The following is a 25,365-nucleotide window of genomic DNA, read 5'->3' on the forward strand; positions in this document are numbered from 1 at the left end:
GAAAGGACATGGGAAGATGGGGGGGAGAAGGACGCTGAAAAGACATGGGAAGACGGGGGGAGAAGGACGCTGAAAGGACATGGGGAAGACGGGAGGGGGAGAAGGACGCTGAAAGGACATGGGGAAGACGGGGGGGGAGAAGGACGCTGAAAGGACATGGGGAAGACAGGGGGGAGAAGGACACTGAAAGCACATGTGGAAGGCAGAGGGGGAGAAGGATGCTGCCTGACAGGACATGGGGAAGATGGGGGGGAGAAGGACGCTGAAAGGAAATGGGGAAGAGAGAGTGGGGAGAAGACGCTGGCAGGGAAGAAGACAGAGATGCCAGACTATGGGGGGAGCGGAGGGAAGAAGATGGATGCCAGACCAATTTGGGAGGGGGAGAAAGGGAGAGGCACAGTAACAGAGCAAATGGAAGACGCAGAGAGAAGAGAGACAGTGGATGGAAGGAATTGAATGAGAACATGAGGAAAGCAGAAACCAGGCAACAAAGGTAGGGAAAAAATTCTTTTTTTTTTTTCCTTCAGGATAAAGTAGTATATTAGTTGTGTTGATAAAAATTTATAAACAGTGAGGCTCTGGTAGAAACCCGTTTACAAAGTATGTATTCTTCCCAATTAATATTTCCAAATTAATAAAGTCTTTTTCCTTATTTTTAAATCGGTTTCTACCAGAGCCTTTAATTCAGTAGCATAATTAAATGAAATAACTATTTCTGTAATTTATAGGGACGGGCGGGGACGGAGGGGATTCCTCGTGGGGATGGGCGGGGATGGAGGGATTCCTCGTGGGGACGGGTGGGACTCCTCACGGGGACGGGTGGGATTTCTGTCCCCGCACAACTCTTTATCTTGAATCCCTGGAGGGTGTTTTCCCCTATAACAGCCTCCGGAAGAGCGTTCCAGTTTTTTACCACTCTGTGGGTGAAGAAGAACTTCCTTACATTTGTACGGAATCTATCCCCTTTCAACTTTAGAGAGTACCCTCTCGTTCTTTTTACCTTGGAGAGGGTGAACAACCTGTCTTTATCTACTAAGACTATTCCCTTCATTAGCTTGAATGTTTCGATCATGTCCCCTCTCTCTTTTCAAAGAAGAGGCCCAGTTTCTTTAATCTCTCACTGTACGGCAACTCCTCCAGCCCCTTAACCATTTTAATCGCTCTTCTCTGGACCCTTTCGAGAAATAATGTGTCCTTCTTTATGTACGGCGACCAGTGCTGGACACAGTATTCCAGGTGAGGGCATATCATGGCCCGGTACAGTGGCATTATAACCTTCTCTGATCTATTCGTGATCCCCTTCTTAATTAATCCCAGCATTCTATTTGCCCTATCGCCGCCACCGTGGCGCATTGCATGGATGGTTTCATTGACTTTTCGATCAGTACTCCCAAGTCTCTTTCCTGGGGGGAGGGGTCTCTCTAAGTACTGCACCGGACATCCTATATTCATGTATAAAATTTTTGTTACTGGCAAGCATCACCTTACACTTATCTACGTTAAACCTCATTTGCCATGTCACGGCACATTTCTCGAACGTGTTTATGTCACGTTGCAGGTCTTCGCAACCTTCCTGCGCCTTCACTACTCTGAATAACTTCATATCGTCTGCAAACAATCACCTCACTCGTCGTACCAATTTCCAGATCGTTTATAAATATGTTGAAGAGCAAAGGTCCAAGCATCAAACCCTGTGGCACTCCACTCGTGACGCTTTTCCAGCCGAGTATTGTCCATTTACCCCCACTCTCTGTTTCCTATCCACCACACAGTTTTTAATCCATGTGAGTATTTCACCCTCAATTTCATGGCTCGCAATTTTTCGAAGTAGTCGTTCATGCAGAACCATGTCGAACGCCTTCTGAAAATCCAGATATACAATGTCGACCGGGTCACCCTTCTCTATCTGCCTGTTTACTCCCTCAAAGAAATGCAGAAAGTTCGTCAAGCAAGATCTTCCTTTGCTGAAGCCGTGCTGGCTGGTCCTCATCAGATTGAGTCTGTCAAGGTGATAAATGATGCGGTCCATTATCAGCGCCTCTACCATCTTTCCCGGTACTGAGGTCAGACTCACTGGTCTGTAGCTTCCCAGATTTCTCCTCGAACCTTTCTTAAAGATTGGCGTAACATTTGCCACTTTCCAGTCTTCCCGGAATCCTTTCCGATTTGATCGACAGATTGGCTACTAGTTAAAGCCGTTCAGCTATAGCCCCTTTCAGTTCCTTGATTACCCTCGGATGGATGCCATCCAGTCCAGGGGATTTACCGTTTTTAAGCCTATCAATCTGCCTGCATACCTCTTCTAGACTGACCGTCAACCCTGTCAGTTTCCTGTCTTCATTTCCTGTGACTTCCAGTATGTTGTGTATATCCTCTTTGGTAAATACAGATGCAAAAAATGTATTCAGTTTGTTGGTGATGGCTTTGTCCTCCTTTAGCACTCCCTTTATTCCATGGTCATCCAACGGCCCAACCGCTTCCTTCGCGGGACGTTTCCCCTTAATATATCGAAAGAACGGCTTGAAGTTTTTTGCCTCCTTGGCTATTTTTCCTCATAGTCTCTTTTAGCCCCTCTTACCGCCTTATGGCACCTGCTTTGATGTTGTTTGTGCTTTTTCCAGTTTCACCATTTTTTACCTTTTCCATTCCTTAAACGAAGTCTTTTTGTCTCTGATCGCTTCTTTCACTGCTACAGTGAGCCATCTCGGTTCCTTGTTCTTTTTCCTCTTGGATCCCTTGTTGATACGCGGACTGCTGGGCACGATGGACCACTGGTCTGACCCAGCAGCGGCAATTCTTATGTTCTTATGACTGTGGCTCAAAGAATCCGGAAATGCGTGAACATCACTTGCATGCGTGACATCATCACGTCAACGCCTGCACATGTACGAAGACCCTCCAGATGGGCCCTGAGTAGGGGGTGCCAGCAGGGAAGATGGCCGGAGAGGAGAGGCGCTAGCTGACTGCTTACAGGATGTGCCTCTTGCTGCGAGAGGCACGTCCTGTAGGCAGTCAGCTGGCATCGCCACCTCCCCTCACATCTGAAATCTGAAGAGACAGATTAGTGTGCCATGGCACACAGTTTGTGATACACTGCTCTAATGGATATGGGCTGGAAAGTGCCGATTGTCACTGCTCTTGCTACATCACTGCCCGTCATTAACCCCTTTCCCCAGCTTTCCATTCAGTGTCTCTGTATTTTCTCTCTTCTCTTTTGTCTTTTGCCCCCCCCCCCCAGCTGCTGTTGGTGCTTCCCTAAACAAGCAGCAGAAGTGACAAAACCAATTACAGTAATCCCAGAGCCAAAGTCCTGATGCATGCTGCCAGCTTCTTGGGTTCCCAGCCTCTCTGATATCATCTTCCTGCTCCAGAGCAGGAGACACAGAAAAAAGGTTGACAGTACACACATGAAGGCTATGGCCCAAGGACTGCTTTAGGTAGTTTTGCCACTGCTGGTCTGAAGAAGCAGTAGCAGCGGCTGAGAGAAACAAAGATGCTGAGGGTACACACAGGAGGGAAGACAGATGGAGTGAAGAGAGAAAAAGAGGGGCAACACTAGATGGAAGAGAATAAGGGGATATGGTGAATGGAAGAGGATAGAATAAGAGAAAGGGGAATAAGAGAGATGGATGAGAAAAAGAGATGGAAAGCTGTAGGTAGAGGCAGCAAAAAGAGGAAAATTGAGACTGGATAGTATGAATAAATTAAATCTGGACAGAGGCAAAAAATAAATAAATTGAAGAAAGCTGAATGGAAAAGGAGAGAGAAAACAACAAGATAATTAAGATGAAGAAAAGCAGAAATCAGAGCTCAGAGCAGCATAATAAGTAAAATAACCCTTCAACAAAAGGTAGAAAAAAAATACATATGTTTTCTATTTCATGATTAAAATATGTCCATTTTTAGAATGTCTGTTTCAAAATCTCTGCTGGACTTAGGGGGTACTGGACTTGAAGTTGAGAAACACTGGTTTAGACAAGTTTCTAAAGGAAAGCTTATTAACAAGTTAGACAAAGAAATCCACTGGTTTTCCCCTGCGAGTAAACAGCATATATCTACTTTCTGACCTGTTGACATGTGTTGGAAAAAGATTAATGGCCTTGATGGACTTTTGGTCTAACAGAGTAAGACAGTATGGAGTGGAGGAACAGCTTAATGTTTAAAAAAAGTGAGGCTACATAACAGGGAAGCCAGGGTTGAATACCTGTTTTTCCTAGAAATTCTGACACTTTAGACATGTCCCTTCAAGCTCCATTGTTTTGGATATGACTAGATTGAAATCCAGCTTCGGCTGGGAAATATCTCATTTATCTGAACATATAGATCAGGCTTGGAAAAGACAAACAAGTTATTTGAAAAAAAAAATCCAAATCCAGTTTTTATGAGGCTTACTCATAGCCATATTTTTATTAACACTTAACAAAAATACAAACTAGTATGATAAGACATTCCTTTGCCAAATCAAGATTAAGGCAGGTCTAATTTATATAGCTAGTGGTTTCTGAAATAGGAACAAAGGAGCAGACATTCAACCAATTATCATATTAGCATTTAAAAAAAGAAACATACATAACAGAATTTTTAAAGGACTTTATAAATTACAAGTCATTCTGTTAACCCCAAAAGTTGAGGAAAAACACATTTGTGATCATATTTCAACAGGTATCCTTTTATTACTTTGTGAGTTTTAAAATTTATCAAAAATTATTCATATGATAGAAAGAACATGAGATACCAGCTGGTCTACAAAAAAATAGACACCACCATTTATACAAATACAATCAAACCTCGGTTTGCGAGTAACGCAGTTTACAAGTGTTTAAAACATTCTCGCAAATCTTGTCTCGCAAACCGAGTGTTGACTCCTTCTAGTTCTCCCTCTCGCCTTGATTCTTGGAGATCTCTGAGAATCTCGGCGAGAGGGAGAACTAGAAGGCGTTGAGCATGCGCAGATGCTCAAGGCCTAGGAAGAGGCAGGAACTTCTTCAAGCGGCACTGGCATGTCCTGTGGGCTGCATGCCTGTGCCAGATGGGGGATAGAGCAGCACCGCTGGCCTTGGGGTGGGTGGGAAAGTATCAAGCGAGTTTTCCTTAGTTCCTATGGGGATACTCGCTTTGATATACGAGTACTTTGGTTTACGAGCATGCTTCTGGAACGAATTATGCTCGTAAACCAAGGCTCCACTGTACTAAGTGCCAGCACCCAACTTCCTTTTCTGAAGCTGTATCTAGAACCACAGACCACAATGGTGAAAAGAACCTGCTTCCCCTTGACTGTAGTCTTTCCTGTCAGAAAAGATTTAAAGATGAATGCTTAGTAGAACAGCAGCATACATGCACATACTTCTCTTATCCAGACTGTCATGCCCAGATCTGAGCAAATTTTTTGAAAAATACATGAGTGTAGGTGATACCGAACAGACCATCTCTCTGCCCTGCAGGGAGTCTATTTTTTGGTGCTGTCTTCTAGCTTCTTGGTCTTGGCAATGCATCTGGAATTGAAAAAAGACAGCATCTCTCTTGAGGTCAGGTGGGATCCTTTCATCACCAGCCTCTCTCCATCATCTACAAAAGAAACATCAATCAGCCTCACAAAGAAAACACTTCAAAACACCTTATTTTGTACAGCTCTAGGATTGGTTACAAAGTTGAAAGTATCCTCAATGCTACCCCTAACACAGTTATCCAACTTATACTAATGAAACTCCTTGAACTTCTCTTTTAGAAACCTCTTTGATGCTTTTCCACAAGGTGCTATATTAAGCCTAATAATCCTTAAACTGTCACTGCTTCTTCTCCTCCTGTGGTGGGTTCTCTTTTCTCCAAGACTACTTCCATAAGGTGTGCACTACTCTGCAACCAGCAAGTTTCCCTTACACAACTGAGGTCATCTTCTATGCCAATGGAAGTCTGATTCTACCTTAATTCAACTGGTGATTCTACATTCAGAAAAATGACTTTCTTTATTAAGATGGAAGGGTAGACTGAGAACGAAGAACCCAGGATTCAAATCCCATAGATGTTCTTTGAGAGCCTGATTAAATCACTTCACCCTTTTGTCATCAGTGTCTACATAAGTGTTATTTGCACAATAAAATTATAGAATACTAGTACATAGTCACATGAATGCAACATTCATGTACATTAAGTGTTATGTGCGCTCTCAGAAGCATTCTACAATGTGAGAGTACAACTCACTCTGTACTCTTGGATTCTGTATAGATTGCCCACATTTGGGCATGGATCCCAGAACCATGTGTAAAATAGTCATTAGACGCCAACCATTATGGGAGGTATCAAGCGCTTACTAGTGTTATCTGTCCTATGCTCTATAACAGTGTTCTTCAACCACCGGTCCATGGACTGGTGCCGGTACACAGAAATTTTGTTGGGCCGGCATGTGCATCAGGCCCAAAACTGTGTTCTTCAACTGCTGGTCTCGGTGCGATCGATGCGTTGTTAATAAGGTTATATTGTGTGTATATATGAAAAATGAATGGAAAAAATAGTGTTACAATTAGGTCTATGGGGGCAGGGCCTGGGGTGGAGATTGGGTAGAGATGGGCAGGGTCAGGCCCACAACTTAGTGTTCTTCAACCACCGGTCTGCAGACCGATGTCGGTCCACAAAATATGTTCTTTTATTTCTGCCGGTCCATAGGTGTAAAAAGGTTGAAGAACACTGCTCTATAACATGCACATCTAAATTTCATTAAATTGATATATAGGCTTATAAGTCAAAAATATTTATAGAAGAATGCGTGCTGTAACAACCTTAGGGGTAGGATAGACTGTAAACCTCCCCACAATGTCTTCTATACCACAACTGTTTAAAACTTTATTTATTATTTAACAATAATTATTTATTGAAAAAATATTAAAAACATAAACATAGGATTATTTAGCATTGCACAAAAAAACCTAAAAAAAAAAACCAAAGAGACCCGATGACGACAGGGGGCATAAAGCCACTTGCTATGAAGTATTATTGAGCATCTGGTGGCACCTCTGAGGGCCTGAAGACTTTGTTATATAAACAGTTGTGGTATAGAAGACATTGTGGGGAGGTTTACAGTCTATTCTACCCCTAAGGTTGTAACATCTAAATTTCATAGCACGCAACTCCAAAGGGGGTGTAGACATGACAGGGAACAAGGAAATACCTACTGCACCTGATTGTGGCTTGTTTAAAGCTATTAGTGAACAGATGTGAACTAAATATAAATAAAACTCTAGTACTGTATTTGACTGTTTTCCTATCTTGACCTTTTGTATTTGTGAACAAAACTTTTCTATTTTCCATATTTACTTTTATTTGAAATAAATTTAGTCAAAACACACAATTTTAGATTGAAGGTTCAAAACCCAAGAGGTTTATCCATAACTACTACTACTATTTATCAATATTCAATTTCAGATATTCCATTTGTAGGAATCTATAAATCATACTTCCCCCCCCCTAAAAAAAAAAAAAAAAAAGAATTTTGCTCTGTATAGGCCCCTTTTACAAAGCCGCTAGCAAGGCCTGGTGTGGCAAATGTGACGCAGCCCATAGGAATTGAATGGGCTGCATCGCATTTGCCACCCAGGAATCGTTATCGCAGCTTTATAAAAGAAGTCCTATAAGTTTTCTTCATTTTGAAATATATATTGTTTGCTCCAAGTAGATATACATACTCTTTCTGAATCATTTCTCTCAACTGTGTTCTACACCATTGTTCACTGGTTTTCTGAATAGAAAATAGCTTCATATAAAAGTGGAACTTCAATTCCATCTACATTCAACCATGAAAACAAAATTCTAGTTTATTTTTAATCTATCTACTGGCTGTAAGTCAATCCCTTGTTACAACGCATCATTTTACAACTCACAAATGCATCCTTTCACCAGTGTCCTTTTCATCTAAAGGGATCTTAATGGTCTTCTAACTTCATGTACATTATTACCAATTTCAGATTTTCTATTGGTTGATATAAAACCTAAAAAATAAAACTAAGGAATTACTGAGTCCAGTATAACTAAAAGGACTCAGCTTCATGTCACTAAGAACAAAATGTGGCAGTAGAAAATAGAGTAAAAGGAAAGAAAAATATGCAGGAAAAAAAAAAGATTAACCCCTCCCCCCCTTTTACAAAACCGCAAAAGGTTTTTTTAACGTCGGCTGGCACACTGAATGCTCTGCACTGCTCCCAATACTCATAGAGTTCCTATGAGTGTTGGGAGCAGCAAAGAGCATTCAGCATGCCGGCTTGTGCTAAAAACCATTTTTGCTGGTTTGTAAAAGGGGGGATAAGTCTTTCTCACAGAGAAGAAATGCCTCATTTATTCCACACAACTAAAGCTTTCTGAACTCTGACTTTGCATTGTCTCCTCTGCAGTAAACTTGATATAAATTGAGTTTTAATGTGTGACTTGCTTCTCTACAATATATTATATAATGCTTTAAGCTTGTCTGAATGAGAATAACATAAATACTCGAATATAAGTCGATCCAAATATAAGTCGAGACCCCTATTTTTCCCACCAAAAGGGAGGAAAAATGGTTGACTCGATTATATAAGATAGGGCTTAATATTCAAGTGCCATGCCCTGCCAGGATCTGCACCCAGTGTTCCCTCCCTCACGCCCTTCCATGCCAGGCTCTGCACTCAGCCCCCCTCCCTGTCAGGCTCTGAACCCAGCCCCCCTCATTACTTACCAGGCTCTGCACCCTGTCCCCCCTCCATGCTAGGCTTTTCACCATGTCCCACCTTCCTGCCCTTTACCCTCTTCCGCCTCTGGTGGTCTAGTGGTAGGCTGGGACAGGAGGTATCCCTCCCGTCTCAGCTAATACTAATAATTTTTTTAACCCCACGTACCTCTTCTCGCATCCCTGATGGTCCAGCGGTGTATGGGCAGGAGTAAACTTTCCGTGCTCCTGCCCTGCGCTACGCCCCTCCTTCTCGCCCTCTGATCTCACAGCCAGCTGCGCACCAGCACGCAGGAGCCAGCTTCTCTAGCTCCCACCCAGCCCTCGCCACTCGCTGAATGACTGCTGCCAGTTCTCGTGAGTCCCATGACAACTGGTGGCAGCCATTCAGTGATTGGAACAGGGCCAGGCGGGAGCTTGAGAAGCTGGCTCCTGTGTGTCAGTGCGCCACAAGATTGGAGGGCGAGGAGGAGGAGCACTGGGCAGGAGCGTGGAAAGTTTGCTCCTCCCCATATACCGCTGGACCACTAGGGATACGAGAAGAGATATGTTGGGGGAAGGAGGTAAAAAAATTGTTAGTATCGGCCGGGATGAATCCCTCATGTCATGGCCTACCAGAGGCCTGCATCAAGTCCAGGAGGGGGGTTGGGTAATGACCCAAATATAGAACGGTGCAAGGAGCTTCCAGCGATTTGGGGCTAGAGGTCTCTCTCTCTCTCTCCTCCGGAGTCTGTCCCACACTCGCAGCTCAGTCGGTGACTCATGTACAGAGGAAATATCTGAGGAAACCCAAATGGAAGGGGCTGAGCTCTCGAGAGAACAAGGAGAGCAGAGATCCCTGGGAACTGGTGTTATGGCTGGAACAGGACAGAAGAAACCTGCCGTGGTTACCCTTGAGAATATCTGGGAAGCTCTTGAGCGCCTGAATACGGCAGTAGCCAGGTCTTTATAGGAATTGATAATCTTGTGAGTACTGTGGACGTTGACTCGTACTAAAGAAGAATTTTTCTCAGAAATTAACAAGGTCAATGATAAAGTGTTGAATTTACAAATTAAATCTTAAGTTTATATACCGCATTTTCTCCATAATTATAGAGCTCGGCACGGTTTACAAGAGTTTAATAAAGGAAGGCGTGGCATAGAGGGGTTGGATGTTGAGTCCAGGGGGGAAGAGAACTAACAAATGGGTTCCTTAAGGAAAAAATTATTCACAATAGAAAAATTGAGCAATTAGACAATCATAATAGAAGGTTGAATTTAAGATCATTGAATTTTCCTCAGAAATTAACAAGGTCAATGATAAAGTGTTGAATTTAAAAGAACAAATGGGTTCCTTAAGGAAAAAATTGTTCTCAATAGAAAAATTGAGCAATTAGAAAATCATAATAGAAGGTTGAATTTAAGATTATTGAATTTTCCGAAAGCATTTGAAGTGACACCCCTCGAAATGTTTAAAAAGTATTTGATAGAAATATGAAATACTCTCACGAACAAATACCACCATTGAATTATATATATTATCTACCAACTAAGAAGCAGTTGGACGCCTCTACAGCTGAGGGAGCTCCAAATGTGATAGAACCCTTAAATATTACTGAATTATTGGAATCCTTACTATACTCTGAAACAGAGAGAGTTACCATCATTAGTTTCTTTGGTCTTTGAGCAAGACCTAAACGCAATTCAAAGAATGTATTTTTGTAACTCTCAAATTCTATTTGATGGAAAAAAAGTAAGGATTTTCCCGGACGTCACAAGAAGCACACAGGAACGGGGGAAACTTTTTCTGGCAATGCAACCTGAGACTTTAACCCTTGGAGCCACTTTTCTTTTGACATATCCCTGCAAATGCTTAATTAAATTTCAAGGGTTAAAAATGTTTTCTTTTTGCGTGAACAACTCAGAGCATTCCTAGATATGAAGAAAATAACATCGGGGAAAGTGTAATTAAATCTAGATAGTCGTAATGAAAGTAGGGCCATTTTATTTCACCGTTAAGCCTATTCCCGATTTTTTGCTTAACCGAGGGCTCCTTTTATCAAGGTGCGCTAAGGGGGTTAGCACGTCGGACATTTCATCTCGCGCTAACCCCCACGGCAAGCCAAAATACTAACGCCTCGTCAATGGAGGCATTAGCAGCTAGCGCGGCAGGCAGTTTAATGCACGGTATTCCACGCGTTAAACCCTTACCGCACCTTGATTAAAGGACCCCTGAGTTGCTCCTTACACTTTAGGGTTCTTTTATCAAGCCCCGCTAGCGAGGTTTGCGCGTCAAACATTTCATCACGCGCTAACCCCTGCGACCAGCTAAAAAACTAACGCCCACTCAATGCAGGCATTAGCGGCTAGCGCGGCAGGCGGTTTAACGCACATTAAACCCCTACCACAGCTTGATAAAAGGACTCCTTTGTGTACTCCCCCCTGCCTTCTGATTAGAGGTTTAAGAAAGAATTAAGTTTCTTTTACCCTTAGTATAGAAGTATACTATTAGATGTTTCTTTATTGAAATGTTACTTTCTATTTTGCTTGAACAAGATGTCTCTTGTGAAATTATGTTAAAATTGCAATAAATAAATTTGAAAAAAAGAAAAATCAATACCAACACCTTAAACACTTCTCAAGATTTAAAAGGTAGCCAATGTGATTTTCATAGTAAAGGTGTCACATGCTCAAATTTATTGCCACCAAAGATTAAACGCGCTGCAGCGTTCTGAACCACTTGTAAAGATCTACATTTGGATAATGACATACCCAAATACACCCCTCCCCCTTTTACAAAACCAGGATAGCAGTTTGTAGCGCAGGTCGGCACACTGAATGCTCTGCGCTGCTCCTGACACTTACAGGAACTCTATGAGTGTCGGGAGCAGCGCAGATCATTCAGTGCACCGGCCTGCGCTAAAATCTGCTATGACGGTTTTGTAAAAAGGGGGGAGGGGGGATACAGTGCATTACAATAAAGCACAGTTACTTACCGTAACAGGTGTTATCCAGGGACAGCAGGCAGATATTCTTAACGTATGGGTGACGTCACCGACGGAGCCCCGGTACGGACCTTTTTAACTAGAAAGTTCTAGTTGGCCGCACCGCGCATGCGCTGGTGCCTTCCCGCCCGACGGAGGAGTGCGTGGTCTCCAGTTAAGATAAGCCAGCTAAGAAGCCAACCCGGGGAGGTGGGTGGGTCGTAAGAATATCTGCCTGCTGTCCCTGGATAACACCTGTTACGGTAAGTAACTGTGCTTTATCCCAGGACAAGCAGGCAGCATATTCTTAACGTATGGGTGACCTCCAAGCTAACAGAGAGGGAGGGGGGATGGTTGGCCATTAGGAAAATAAATTTTGTAACACAGATTGGCCGAAGTGTCCATCCCGCCTGGAGAAGGCATCCAGGCAGTAGTGAGTAGTGAATGTGTGAACTGAAGACCAAGTGGCCGCCTTGCAGATTTCCTCAATAGGCGTAGAGCGGAGGAAAGCCACAGAAGCAGCCATAGCTCGGACCCTGTGGGCCGTGACAGCTCCTTCCAGCGACAGGCCAGCTCGAGCATAACAGAACGCAATACAGGCAGCAAGCCAATTGGACAGCGTCCGTTTAGATACAGGGTGACCCAGACGGTTAGGATCGAAGGTCAGAAAGAGTTGAGGAGAGGAGCGGTGAGCCCTGGTACGGTCAAGGTAGTACGCCAGGGCACGCTTACAATCCAGCGTGTGAAGAGCCTGTTCCCCAGGATGAGAATGGGGTTTAGGGAAGAAGACAGGCAGTACGATGGACTGGTTGAGGTGAAAGGCTGAAACCACCTTAGGAAGGAATTTAGGATGGGTACGCAGAACCACCTTGTCATGGTGAAAAACAGTGAACGGTGGATCGGCGACCAGTGCATGTAGCTCACTAACCCTCCTGGCAGAGGTGATGGCAATGAGGAAAAGCACCTTCCATGTGAGAAGTTTGAGCGAGGTAGTAGCAAGAGGCTCAAAAGGAGGTTTCATGAGGGCTGACAAAACCACATTGAGGTCCCAGACGACGGGGGGAGGCTGAAGAGGTGGTTTGATATTGAAGAGGCCTCTCATGAACCGGGAAACCAGAGGATGAGCCGTGAGGGGTTTTCCAAGAATAGGCTCATGAAACGCAGTGATGGCACAGAGGTGCACTCTGATTGAGGTCGACTTGAGGCCAGCGTCGGAGAGAGAGAGCAAATAGTCCAGTACAGTTTCCACCGCCAGGGAGGTGGGATTGTGATGATGAAGGAGACACCAAGCGGAGAACCGGGTCCACTTCTGATGGTAACATTGGAGTGTGGAGGGTTTCCTGGAGGCATCCAAAATGCGACGGACCGGCTGAGACAGGTTTGCTGGAGAGGTCAGCCCGAGAGAAACCAAGCTGTCAGGTGGAGGGAAGACAGATTGGGATGTAGCAGAGACTGATGTTGCTGCGTAAGCAGAGAAGGAAATACAGGAAGAGGAATGGGCTCCCTGGCGCTGAGTTGAAGCAGGAGGGAGAACCAGTGTTGTCTGGGCCACCGAGGAGCGATGAGAATCATGGTGGCCCTGTCCTTGCGGAGCTTGAACAGGGTCCGCAACATCAGAGGAAGTGGAGGGAAGGCATAGAGGAACCGATCCGTCCAGTCGAGTAGGAAAGCATCCGGGGCCAGACGATGTGGAGAGAAGAGTCTGGAGCAGAACTGGGGCAGCTGATGGTTGTGAGGAGCTGCAAAGAGGTCCACCTGTGGAGTGCCCCATCGAGCAAAGATGGAGTGGAGAGTGGGAGGATCCAGGGTCCACTCGTGAGGTTGAAGGATGCGGCTGAGCCGGTCGGCCAGGGAGTTCTGTTCGCCCTGGATATAGACGGCTTTGAGATACAGATTGTGGGCTGTGGCCCAGGTCCAAATTCGGAGGGCCTCCTGACAAAGGAGACGAGATCCGGTGCCTCCTTGCTTGTTGATGTAGTACATGGCGACTTGGTTGTCCGTGCATAGGAGAAGAACTTGAGGATAGAGAAGGTGCTGGAAGGCCTTGAGAGCATAAAACATGGCTCTGAGTTCCAGGAAATTGATGTGATGTTGACGCTCCTGAGGGGTCCAGAGTCCCTGGGTGCGTAGATCCCCCATGTGAGCTCCCCATGCATAGGGGGAGGCATCTGTGGTGATGATCATGGAATGAGGGGGCGGATGAAGAAGGAGGCCCCTGGAAAGATTTGAGGAGTTCAACCACCATTGAAGAGATTGCTGAAGAGACGATGTTACAGAGATGGGATGAAAAAGAGGATCCCTGGTCTGTGACCATTGGTTGGCGAGGGTCCATTGTGGTATTCTCAGATGGAGTCGCGCCAGAGGAACCACATGGACTGTCGAGGCCATGTGACCCAGAAGAATCATCATCTTGCGAGCAGGGATGGATGGTTGGAGGAGTACCTGTCGACAGAGGTGAAGCAGTGTCCGGTGCCGGTCGGCAGGAAGGAACGCTCTCATGGAGTTGGTATCGAGAAGAGCTCCGATGAACTGAAGGCGCTGCGTGGGAAGCAGATGCGACTTGGGATAATTGATCTCGAACCCCAGGAGATGGAGGAAAGAGATGGTGTGGTGAGTGGATTGCAGCACAAGTGGAGCGGTTGTTGCTTTCACCAACCAATCGTCCAAGTAGGGGAACACTTGTAGGTTGTGGGACCTGAGAAAGGCCGCTACCACAATCAGGCATTTGGTGAACACCCTGGGCGATGATGCGAGACCAAAGGGCAGCACCTTGTATTGATAGTGGTGATTCTGAACCTGGAATCGGAGGTAGCGACGTGAAGCCTGATGGATTGGAATGTGGGTGTAGGCCTCCTTGAGGTCCAGGGAACATAGCCAGTCGTGTTGAGAGAGAAGAGGATAAAGTGTGGCAAGGGAGAGCATTCTGAACTTCTCCTTGACCAAACACTTGTTGAGGTTCCTGAGGTCGAGGATAGGACGAAGATCTCCCGTTTTCTTGGGTACCAGGAAGTAGCGGGAGTAAAAACCTTGACCCCTCTGGTCTTGCGGAACTTCTTCGATGGCATTGAGGAGGAGAAGGGATTGGACCTCCCGAAGGAGGAGAGGAATTTGGGAGGAGTGAGAAGCAGACTCTACGGGAGGATGATCTATGGGTAGAGTTTGGAACCTTAGTGAGTATCCGTGACGGATGATGTTGAGAACCCACAGGTCTGACGTGATGGCCTCCCAGCGGTGGAGGAAGATGGTGAGGCGGCCTCCGATAGGCTGAGGAAGAGGCATGGAAGGTTGGAGACTGGCTATGCCCTGGAGAAAGGAGTCAAAAGGGCTGAGGGTTTTTAGTCGAAGGGAGAGGCTTGGTCGCCTGGTGGGACTGAGAACGAGCCTGAGTGTGTTGCTGTTGTTGGTGGCGAGGCCGGCGGGATTGTTGCTGAGGAGGATTCAGCGGCCTGGCAGAGAATCGACGTTGATAAGAGGACTGAGGCCTGTATGGTCGTGCCGGTGGAGTCTTCTTCTTCGGCTTAATGAGGGTGTCCCATCTGGTCTCATGAGCCGAAAGTTTTTGTGTTGTGGTATCAAGAGATTCCCCAAAAAGTTCATCACCAAGGCAGGGCGCGTTGGCGAGACGGTCCTGGTGGTTCACATCAAGGTCAGACACCCTCAACCAGGCTAGGCGTCGCATGGCTACAGCTAGTGCAGAGGCTCGTGAAGTAAGCTCGAAGGAGTCGTAAATCGAGCGCACCATAAATTTTCTGAGCTGAAGGAGGCTGGAAATCTGCTGTTGGAAAAGTGGGATTTTACGCTCGGGTACATACTTTTCCAAAGCAGAAAGTTGTTGGACCAGGTGTTTCATATAAAATGAAAAATGAAACGAGTAATTGTTGGCTCTGTTAGCCAGCATGGCATTCTGGTACAGGCGCTTTCCAAATTTGTCCATAGTTTTTCCCTCTCTGCCAGGAGGGGTGGAGGCATACACACTAGATCCCTGAGATTTCTTTAGAGTGGACTCTACGAGGAGGCTCTCATGGGGCAATTGGGTTTTATCAAATCCCGGGATCGGGATGACCCGGTATAAACTGTCCAGTTTTTTAGGGGCACCTGGGACAGTCAGTGGGGTTTCCAAATTTTTATAAAATGTTTCCCGTAGGATATCATGTACGGGGAGTTTAAGAAATTCCTTGGGAGGTTGGTCGAAGTCCAAGGCTTCTAAAAATGCCTGGGACTTCTTGGAGTCGGACTCAAGTGGGATGGAGAGAGCCGCAGACATCTCCCGAAGGAATTTCGTGAATGAGGATTGCTCGGGCTTGGAAGTGGTTTCAGCCATAGAGGGTTCCTCATCGGTAGAAGAGGCATCCTCTTCGGTACCGAGTGGGGATTGCTCCCACAGGTCTGGGTCCCTGACAGCCGGTTCAGTATGGCGTGTTTTAGAAAGGGACTTGCCAGATCGCATGGATACGGTGCCGGGGGATGAAGACCGGCGTCGATCCCTGTCCCTGGAGGAATGGTGCCCATCCCGGTCCCGAGATGACCGGCGTCGATCTGGGGCCTGGGTCGGGTCCTCTGCCGAGCAAGTCTGAAGTACAGGCTGAGCAGATAAGACCGGCATGGATGTGTTCAGCGGTACCGAAGGGGTGGATACCGGTGGGGCGGTACCAGGCTCGGTCTGGACTGGTACCGGAAGGAGCGGTGCCAGTATGGTTGGAAGGAGCTGTTGGAGTTGCTTCTGTAGCTGCTCCTGAAGTTTGTCCTGGAGGATGGCCGAGATCCGGTCCTCCAATGGGGGCACCGGTACCGCTTTAGATTTCTTCGGTACCATAGGTGCTGCTCGACGCTCCGGCGATGAGGAGGCCGATGACGAGGCACTCACCGTGATCGGAGCGGAGCGTTTACGGGATCGGCGGGACGTCGGAAGAACCGGTGTCACCGCTGTAACAGGAGGTCGCTCAAGGGAAGTGGAAGGCTTCTTAGCCGGCTTACCTGGCGCTATCGACCCCGAAGGAGGATCAGGCGGTGTCGATGTGGCCGGTGCCGATTTAGGCGGTGCCGTCGACGTCGGGGCCTGCTCCATGGTAGAACCGGCACCGAAAAGAATATTTTGCTGTATTTGCCGGTTCTTAAGTGTGCGTTTCTTGAGAGTTGCACAGCGGGTGCAGGTGTCAGCCCGATGCTCTGGACCCAAACACTGAAGGCACCAGTTGTGTGGGTCAGTCAGAGAGATCGGGCGTGCACACCGCTGGCACTTCTTGAAGCCCGGTTGCGGGGGCATGAAGGGAAACACGGCCTCCGCGAAATCAAACCCGGAGGCTTGTATGATTACAACAGGCCCCGCCGGGGCCGGCTGCAAAAAAGCAAAGAAAAGACACGAGTTTTTTTTTTTTTTTTTTTGAAAAGGAAAGTAAAGTCAAAAGACAAAATATAGAACAAAAAGGATCAAAAAATCGCGAGCGGGAAGGCAAAATAGAGTTTTCAACGGCCGTTGAAAGCACATGCGTCTTCTTCGCTCCGCGGAAACGAAGAAACTGGAGACCACGCACTCCTCCGTCGGGCGGGAAGGCACCAGCGCATGCGCGGTGCGGCCAACTAGAACTTTCTAGTTAAAAAGGTCCGTACCGGGGCTCCGTCGGTGACGTCACCCATACGTTAAGAATATGCTGCCTGCTTGTCCTGGGATAATCCAACCTTTGCAACACAACACTCTGAAATACAAGATGAAAATCATTATGGGGACAGCATTGGTTTTAATCTACTCAAAAACCGCATCTGAAATAAAGCAGATTTAATGACAGACAAAACTGTTTCTCTTTTTTAAATTCCTTGAACTTCTTTTTCCCTCTAGTGGCAATACCTCCCATGCTATTTTTAAAGAAATAAGCATACATCTCTACGTGTCAGCATAATATACCACAATTAGATTGGAAGAGAGACAATTACAACAAAGACAAAAAGAAGTTAAGCCAACTGGTATGTAAATTACTAAAAATAGTAAGGCACTTATTTTTGAAGTGGATGGACGTCTCTAAATGGCCAAAAAAGCCATCCATTTGCTGAAAACGTCCAAATTGTGATTTTCAAAAGGCAGAATATGGATGTTTAACACTGCAGTTCAACCAAATAGCAAGGAGGCAAGTTGGAGGTCTATTTCGGGTGAGACGGCCCAAAATTAGGATATTTTTCACAATAATGAACGAGATGAAACATTCAAGGCAAAAACAGAACTTTATCTATACGTATCTGGTTCAATCATGTTCAGAGTACAAAAAGTGCCCTCTGACAACTGGAGGGATGAAGGCATGACCCCCCCATGCACACACTTTAATCTCCCAGTGGTTACTGACCCCTCCCACTCCCCTAAGAAGTGAAAGTAATAGTGGATACCAGGATCTATGACAGCTTCAAGAATTATGGCCCTTTCTAATGAAGCAGCAAGCAAGAGTTGCCTAGTTCAAAGTAGACTGCACTGACCAGAATGGAACCCAGATGTAATTTCCACTTTAACTCTTATTTCTATATATATTTCTACTGTACCTGAATACTTGTATTGGAAAAAAGCATGCACTATTAAGGATAACAATGGCAAATTGTAACCTGGAAACTCTATATTGTTAGTATCAAGTTAGGACACAACCTTGTATTGCAAACTTGTTCTGTAATTTGTCAAATTGTAACCTGTCAACTATATATGTATGTTTAAACTGTAACCCGTCTGAGCTCTTTGGGGACAACGGGATAGAAAACAAATTAAATAAATAAATAAAATATATAAAAGTTTTGTCTATGATAGCTATTGCAGTGATGTATGTACCTTTAGGTAAAGTAGGTTTTTATCTGTTCCTTTGAGGTCTCACAATAACATATAATGGAATTAAGGTGGGATTTGTACCTGAGTCCTGTTGTTCAAAATCCCCTGCACTGACCACTAGGCTGCTCTTCTGGTCTGCAGGGACATCCGTATTGTCATTTTTATACAAATGATGCCAGAAGACATTTTTGGGCCTGCTTTTTTCGTGTTCATATTTTGGACATTTCATTTTGGAAAATGGCTGTTCATTTTGGATGTTTTCAGTGCAAGAATGTCCTTCTCAAGTATTTTGAACAGGAAATCCCAAAGTTTTTCCTGTTTGAAAAAGGTTGCGAGATGAACATTTTTGGGGAGATGTTATGAGCAGGTTATCTCAATTCTGAAATGAATATTCTTTTTAAAATGCCCCCTACATAAATGGATCTCCAGAACTTTTTGTTTTGTTTTTAACAACTAGGTTCTGTCAATCCAACTTATAATGAACATAAATTGTGCACTAAATTTAGGATCCTTTTAGGCACAGGACAAAAAATAAAGCTTACAAAGAGTTACAGCAACGAATCATCTTTCATTAAATACTAGTGCAGCCAAATACAGGCACAGCATTCACACTATCAATGGAAACAGAACAGTCATATAGGTAATCACCACTATAAAATTCATTCAACTCTTTATTTTGCTGGCTATTAAAATATGCATGATACACAAGAGATAAAACCAAGCAATCAAACACAAAGTTAAAATACAGGGTGGGTCACGGAAAAGTAGCCCGCCTCTAATATCAGTGCCACGCTCTTGAGAGCAGGCCATAGCCCTCAGCAGTGGATTATCCAAACAGTGGATTGCAATTAGCCCCCCAAAATCAACTCGAAGACTCTCTCAGTATCATGAACAACGTTGTCAGCGAGTGCTGAAATCTCTGAACCTCAAATCGTACCAAACATGCAGGAACTGAAAGAGCCCGAAAAAGCTAAACGCGCAAATTACTGTACATGGTTGCTAAGATTGCTGACGGACATTTGGACCAATCACTGTACTTCATGATGGACGAAGCTTGGTTTCATTTATCAGGTCACGTAAATTCACAGAATATGGAGGTACTGGCCCACTGAAAATCCCCACTTAACTCACAAAACACCACTTCATGACCAGAAAATTGACATTTGGTGCATGGTGTCAGAAACACAAATAGTGGGCCCAGTTTTCTTTGAATTAATTGTGAATACCACAGTTTACTTTGACATCTTTGAACAATTTTATGGCCAACTAACACCAGAAGAAAAAATGTACTGCTTTTTCCAACAAGATGATGCAACATGCCACACGTCACGCGACTCATTGGCACAGGTTCATGAACTATTTACAGAGAAGTGAACTGTGAGCAAGGGGTTATGGCCACTATGTTCCCCGGACTTGTCCATATGCGATTTTTATCTGTGGGGAAATTTAAAACAGAAAGTGTATGCCAACAATCCACATACCCTAGATGAAGTCAAGGAAAACATCACGAACACTACCCACAGCATCACTGTTGAAGAGGTGCGAGCAGTATCAGCCAACATAATCCGACGTGTCCAAAGGTGCATTGATGTGAATGGGGACCACTTTCACCATCTGTTGTAACTTGCTCGTTCATCTTGTCATACTATCGCTGGAGGTGGGCTACTTTTCCATGGCCCACCCTGTATATAGCAAATTTACAAGTAAGAGAATACTCTCTTGTAGAACCAGCAGAGGGAGACAAAATCCAAATAATCATATAAATTAAACTAAAACTTGAATTTATAGACTGGGTCATCTTTATAAAATAAAGCTCAACTCGGTTTACAGTAAATAAAATAGAAGAATTAGAGAGAAACACCCCCTCCCCCCCAGTAAACTTGAAAACTTACAATGCTCCCAACTGCTGCCTGGTGGAGAAACATTGGGAAAAACAAAACTACAAAAATATATTTGGAACAATACGGTCCAAAAATGAAAAGAAAAATGCATTCAACTTTTAGCAATCATACCAACGGCTGTGTTAAACTACAGAGCATGTGAAGGCAGAATGAACAAATAAGAACCGAGAGGTTCAGGTTGCGATGTCTCAAATTCCACTAATATTAATTTAGAACAGGATCTGTCTTCCAACGTAGAGACTATTTTAAAATACATTTTACTAAGGTGTGCTAGCGTTTTTAGCGCAAGCACAAGATTAGCGTACTCTAGCCGAAAAATTACCACCTGCTTAAAAGGAGGCGGTAGCAGCCAGCGCGCGCTATTCCGCATGTTAAGGGCCTAACGCACCTTTGTAAAAGGAGCCCTACGAGCTGGATGTTTTATGAGTTGGTTACATGCAGTGGGTGCATCCATTTTAGAATAATAAATGCATAGCATAACCATGTATTTTTCCTAAAACTGTCACACAGACCAGTATCTCTTGCCAGCTTCACTTTTAGGGGGCTATCAAACCCTATCTGTTCAGTAGAGCACTGCTCAATAGGAGCACTTTTATGAAACCTTGGGGGAGAATGTATAAATCTCAATATTGATCTTTTTGGACACATATATTCATTCTCCTTTTGAAATGGGGGAGGCTTTTCAGGACCATCGGAGTTGTGGTCATTGTGTGGACTGCCCAATGATGATAGAAGGGACCTGTTTTCGAGTTGATAGCATCAATAGCACCTTCTATTTAAGGGCAGATACTTCGTGTTCCTCTTTGAATGTGATTTACTTGCTCGTTTGCCCCGTGGTCTTTTCTATGTGGGAAAAACATCGTACCAGTTGCACTGTACTCAACACCAGCACAGTTTTGTTTCATTCCGTTGTTGGGTGCTTGAGCAGTTACAGTTGACAGCTCAGCATGGGGATATCCGCTGTCAGCTACGCCAAAGGGAGCAGCGTTGGATTTTCACATTGCGTTCTGCTGCACCTATTGGTTTAAACCACGTCATAGAATGGAAGCGATATCTGAGTCATTGTGTCCAGTGGAGGCAGCCTTGAAGATGTGCTTGTTTTGTGTAACCCCCTGACGACGCGGAATGTGAAACGGGGTACTCCCATAGGGATGATTTGGTGCCTGCAATCATGGATTTGTGGATGAGGAGGCAGCAGTGGAAGTGTTTACCAGCTTTTGGAGACCAGACCACTATTTTGAGCTAAGTAAATAATAATAATAATTTATTTTTATATACCGCCATACCCATGAGTTCTAGGCGGTTCACAACAGTTAAGCATAAAATAAACAATGCAAATCATTTGAGATTGGACAGATTAAGGACTCCTTTTACAAAGGTGTGCTAGGGACTTAACGCACACAATAGCGCACGTTAAATTCCCGAGTGCGTTAGCCACTACCGCCTCCTTTTTAGGAGGTAGTAGATTTTCGGCTACCATGCACTTTGGTGCGCGGTAATTTTGTGCGTGTGCTAAATACCCTAGCGCACCTTCGTAAAAGGAGCCCTAAGTGCATGCAATATAAATACATACAATATAGGAAGGATACATTAAAAGAATACATAAAAAGGATACATTAAAAGAATAAGATACATTAAAAACCCAGGATGTTAAATAATTGAGTTTTTATCTGTTTTCTATAATCGAGATAAGAGGAAGCTTCTAACACAATTTTGGCCAGCCATAAATTCAGTTTGGCCGCCTGAAAAGAAAAGGTTTTTCAAGGAACCTTTCATAACGACATAATTTTATTGAGGTAAATGCAAACTAGTGTATTCTTCGAGAACTCTTTTTAGTATAACTCAAAGTAAAATGAGGAGTAAGATAACCCAGTAACATGCTAAATACTGTTTTGTAGCAAATGCATGAAAATTTAAACAAAACTCTGGATTCCAGTGGCAACCAATGAAGCTTTTGATAAAAGGGGGGCAATGTTCCCATTTCTTTAAGCCGAAAATAAGGCGGACAGCTGTATTCTGAACCACCCTCAATTTCCTGAGAATTTTTTTGAAAGCACCCAAATATATGATGTTACAATAATCAAGAATACTCAGGATGGAAGATTGAACTAACAGACGAAAAGAGGCTTCATCAAAATACTTCTTAATAGTGCGGAGTTTCCAAAGCACCGAGATACTTTTCTTAAATACTAAATCAGAATGTTTTTCCAGTATAAGATGTTTGTCCAGAGTTACTCCCAATATTTTTAAGGATTGTTCAATATTATAATCCATCCCATTCACATGTATCATTGTTTCCTTGATTTTAGGGGCTGCTAGGAAAAATTTAGTTTCTTCTGTATTTAATTTTAATTTGATAGCAGTCATCCAAAGTTCGACCTGATTTAAAATAAGTGATAGAGAATTTATGAACTCAGATGCAAAACAAATTAGCGGAATGACTATTGTAATGTCATCCGCATAAATGTAAAATTTGAGCTTTAAGCTCTGCAGAAAATTTCCCAAAGAGACGAGATAGATGTTGAACAAGATGGGGGATAAAGGGGAGCCCTGTCCCAACTGTAGGAGAGAGTATCATCCTTAAACACCCGATAGGATCTTTTTCCCAGAAACCCAAAGAACCAATTCAGGACATTATCCAAGATTCCAATGGATTCCAAGGAAACTAGAATGATATGATCGACCAAGTCAAATGCACTACTCAGATCAAGTTGCAAAATCATAGCATTTGATCCTTTGCTGAAAAGTGAGTGCAGATAATCAAACAGTGAAGCTATGACTGTTCCGGTGCTGTAACCTGATCGAAAACCTGACTGGTTGTCATGTAAAAGGTTATATTTCTTTTCTTTTTTTTAATCTTTATTCATTTTTAAACTTATAATAAGTGTGATAACATATCCATACAAATAACCATAAATATATCACTTAATAATCAACAATGATACATATAGTATTCTCTTATCTCCCCCCTCCCCACCCTTATCTATCATATAAATCAATACTTATACAACATGTAACAATAAAAATACCCTCCCTCCCACCCCATAATTGAACTTGTAAATTTAAGGGAAACAAAATTTTTCTAATCATTACAATACTTTGTTAATGGCTCCCCAATATCTTGAAATGTCCTTAAACAACCCTGTTGTATTGCAATAAGTCTCTCCATTTTATAAATATGACATAAGGAGTTCCACCAAAAATTATAAATTTAATCTATTCCAATTTTTCCAAGGTTATATTTCAACATTTACCACCCCCTCCAATAATTTGGTGGTCAAGGGGATGCTAGCAATAGGTCTGAAATTAGATGCAATATTAGATGGTTCTTTAGCATTTTTTTAAATTGGTGTAATCATAATATGACCTCCTTGTTCCACTGGAAATTTTCCTAAGGATAATAAAGAATCAACCCAAGTCAGCAACTTAGCCTTAAAATTAACCAGGGCGGTTTTCATAACATTTGGAGGGCAGGTGTCCAGTCTACATGATTTAGCATACTTATTGTATAATTTACTAAATGTTTGCCAGTCAGTAGCTGTGAACTTGTTCCAACTCAGATCAACTCTGGGAACATCAAAATCCTGTAGGATAGGGTAGCACCAGTGAGGGTTAAAGATCTTAATTTTTGTATTTTGGAATTGAAATAGTCGGCCAAACTGTTTGCGGATAGAGCAGATCCTTCAAAAGGGTCAGTGAATGTCTCTATGTCATATAGATCAGTGTTTTTCAACCTTTTTTGGGCAAAGGCACACTTGTTTCATGAAAAAAATCACGAGGCACACCACCATTAGAAAATGTTAAAAAATTTAACTCTGTGCCTATATTGACTATATATAAAGTAATTCTCTTGAATAGGAATCAAATAAACACAAAGAAAGTATTTTATAATTACTTTATTATGAAATATTAAGTAAACAGAATAGTGAAAAATTATAAAATACTTTATTCAGTGCGAAACCTGGGCCTGTTTGGCTGAACACAAAGCTGATATTCTGGCTGGAATCGAAGAAAGACACACACGTAGCTCTTCGTCAACAGCCGTTCCCTTCACCGCCCAGTCACCGTCACCGCCATCCCTTTCACCGCCCCGTCACCGCCACTGCCATCCCATTCACCGCCCCGTCACCGTCACCGCTGCATCCATATAAGCCTTAGTACTGTAATATTTTGCTTATTCCTTTCTTATAAATCAAAGTTCCTGCTGCTGAACTAGAGAAAGAGATGTTCAGCTGGCAGGGCTTTGTTTATAAATTTTTATCAACACAACTAATATACTACTTTATCCTAAAGCAAAAAATAAATAAATAAATATAATTTTTTTTTCTACCTTTGTTGTCTGGTTTCTGCTTTCCACATCTTCTCATTCAATTCCTTCCATCCACTGTGTGTCTTCTCTCTACGTTTTCCATTTGCTGTTATTGTGCCTCTCCCTTCACCCCCCCCAATTGGTCTAGCACCCATCTTCTTCCCTCCGCTCCCCCATAGTCTGGCATCTGTCTTCTTCCCACTCTGTCTTCCACATTTCCCTTTGGGGTCTGTTCCTCTCCACCTTCCTTCAATGTCTGTCCTATTCCTTTCCACCACCACCCTTCCCTTCCTCCTTTACCATCTGTTCCTTTCTACTACCCTTCAGCTCCTCTCACGTAGCTTATCTATCTACCTTCCTCCCTCTTATTTTCATGGCACGTTACAATGTAATTTGTGCAAGCCACTGGAGCCTGCGAGCTCGGTCCCTGTCCCATCTCCACAAACCATCTCGCTTCTGTGCTCCTATTTTCCCCATTTCTAATATCTCACCTATGTATCTGCCATTTCCCCCCCCCCCTGTGTCCATATACCATCCCCATGGCATGTCCCCTTTATGTCTCTGTCCCTATGCCCCATGCACATAATTTCCCCTCTTTCTGTTACCTTCCTGTGTCCAGATTTCCCCTATCTTCCTCTTCATACCAGTGTGTCTCTTCTTTTCAACCCCATCTAGCTTTTTTCCCTCTTTCTTCCCCCCCCCCCCTG

At 43.8% G+C, this 25,365-nt stretch overlaps 1 protein-coding gene across 2 annotated transcripts in view; it reads right to left on the bottom strand.

Annotated features, from left to right (window-relative positions):
• Positions 1-5,053: 5,053 nt before the first annotated feature.
• The window catches only part of MRPL53 (mitochondrial ribosomal protein L53), a 65,724-nt gene continuing 45,412 nt past the window's right edge, over positions 5,054-25,365 (bottom strand). For both annotated transcript variants that reach the window (XM_033929534.1, XM_033929533.1), the window contains exon 3: positions 5,054-5,565. In XM_033929534.1, coding sequence (XP_033785425.1) covers positions 5,447-5,565 — 119 coding nt within the window. In that variant the 3' untranslated portion in view covers positions 5,054-5,446. The remainder of the gene's footprint in view (positions 5,566-25,365) is intronic.

This window comes from Geotrypetes seraphini, chromosome 2 (genome assembly GCF_902459505.1).
Source record: "Geotrypetes seraphini chromosome 2, aGeoSer1.1, whole genome shotgun sequence".
Lineage (NCBI taxonomy): Eukaryota > Metazoa > Chordata > Amphibia > Gymnophiona > Dermophiidae > Geotrypetes > Geotrypetes seraphini.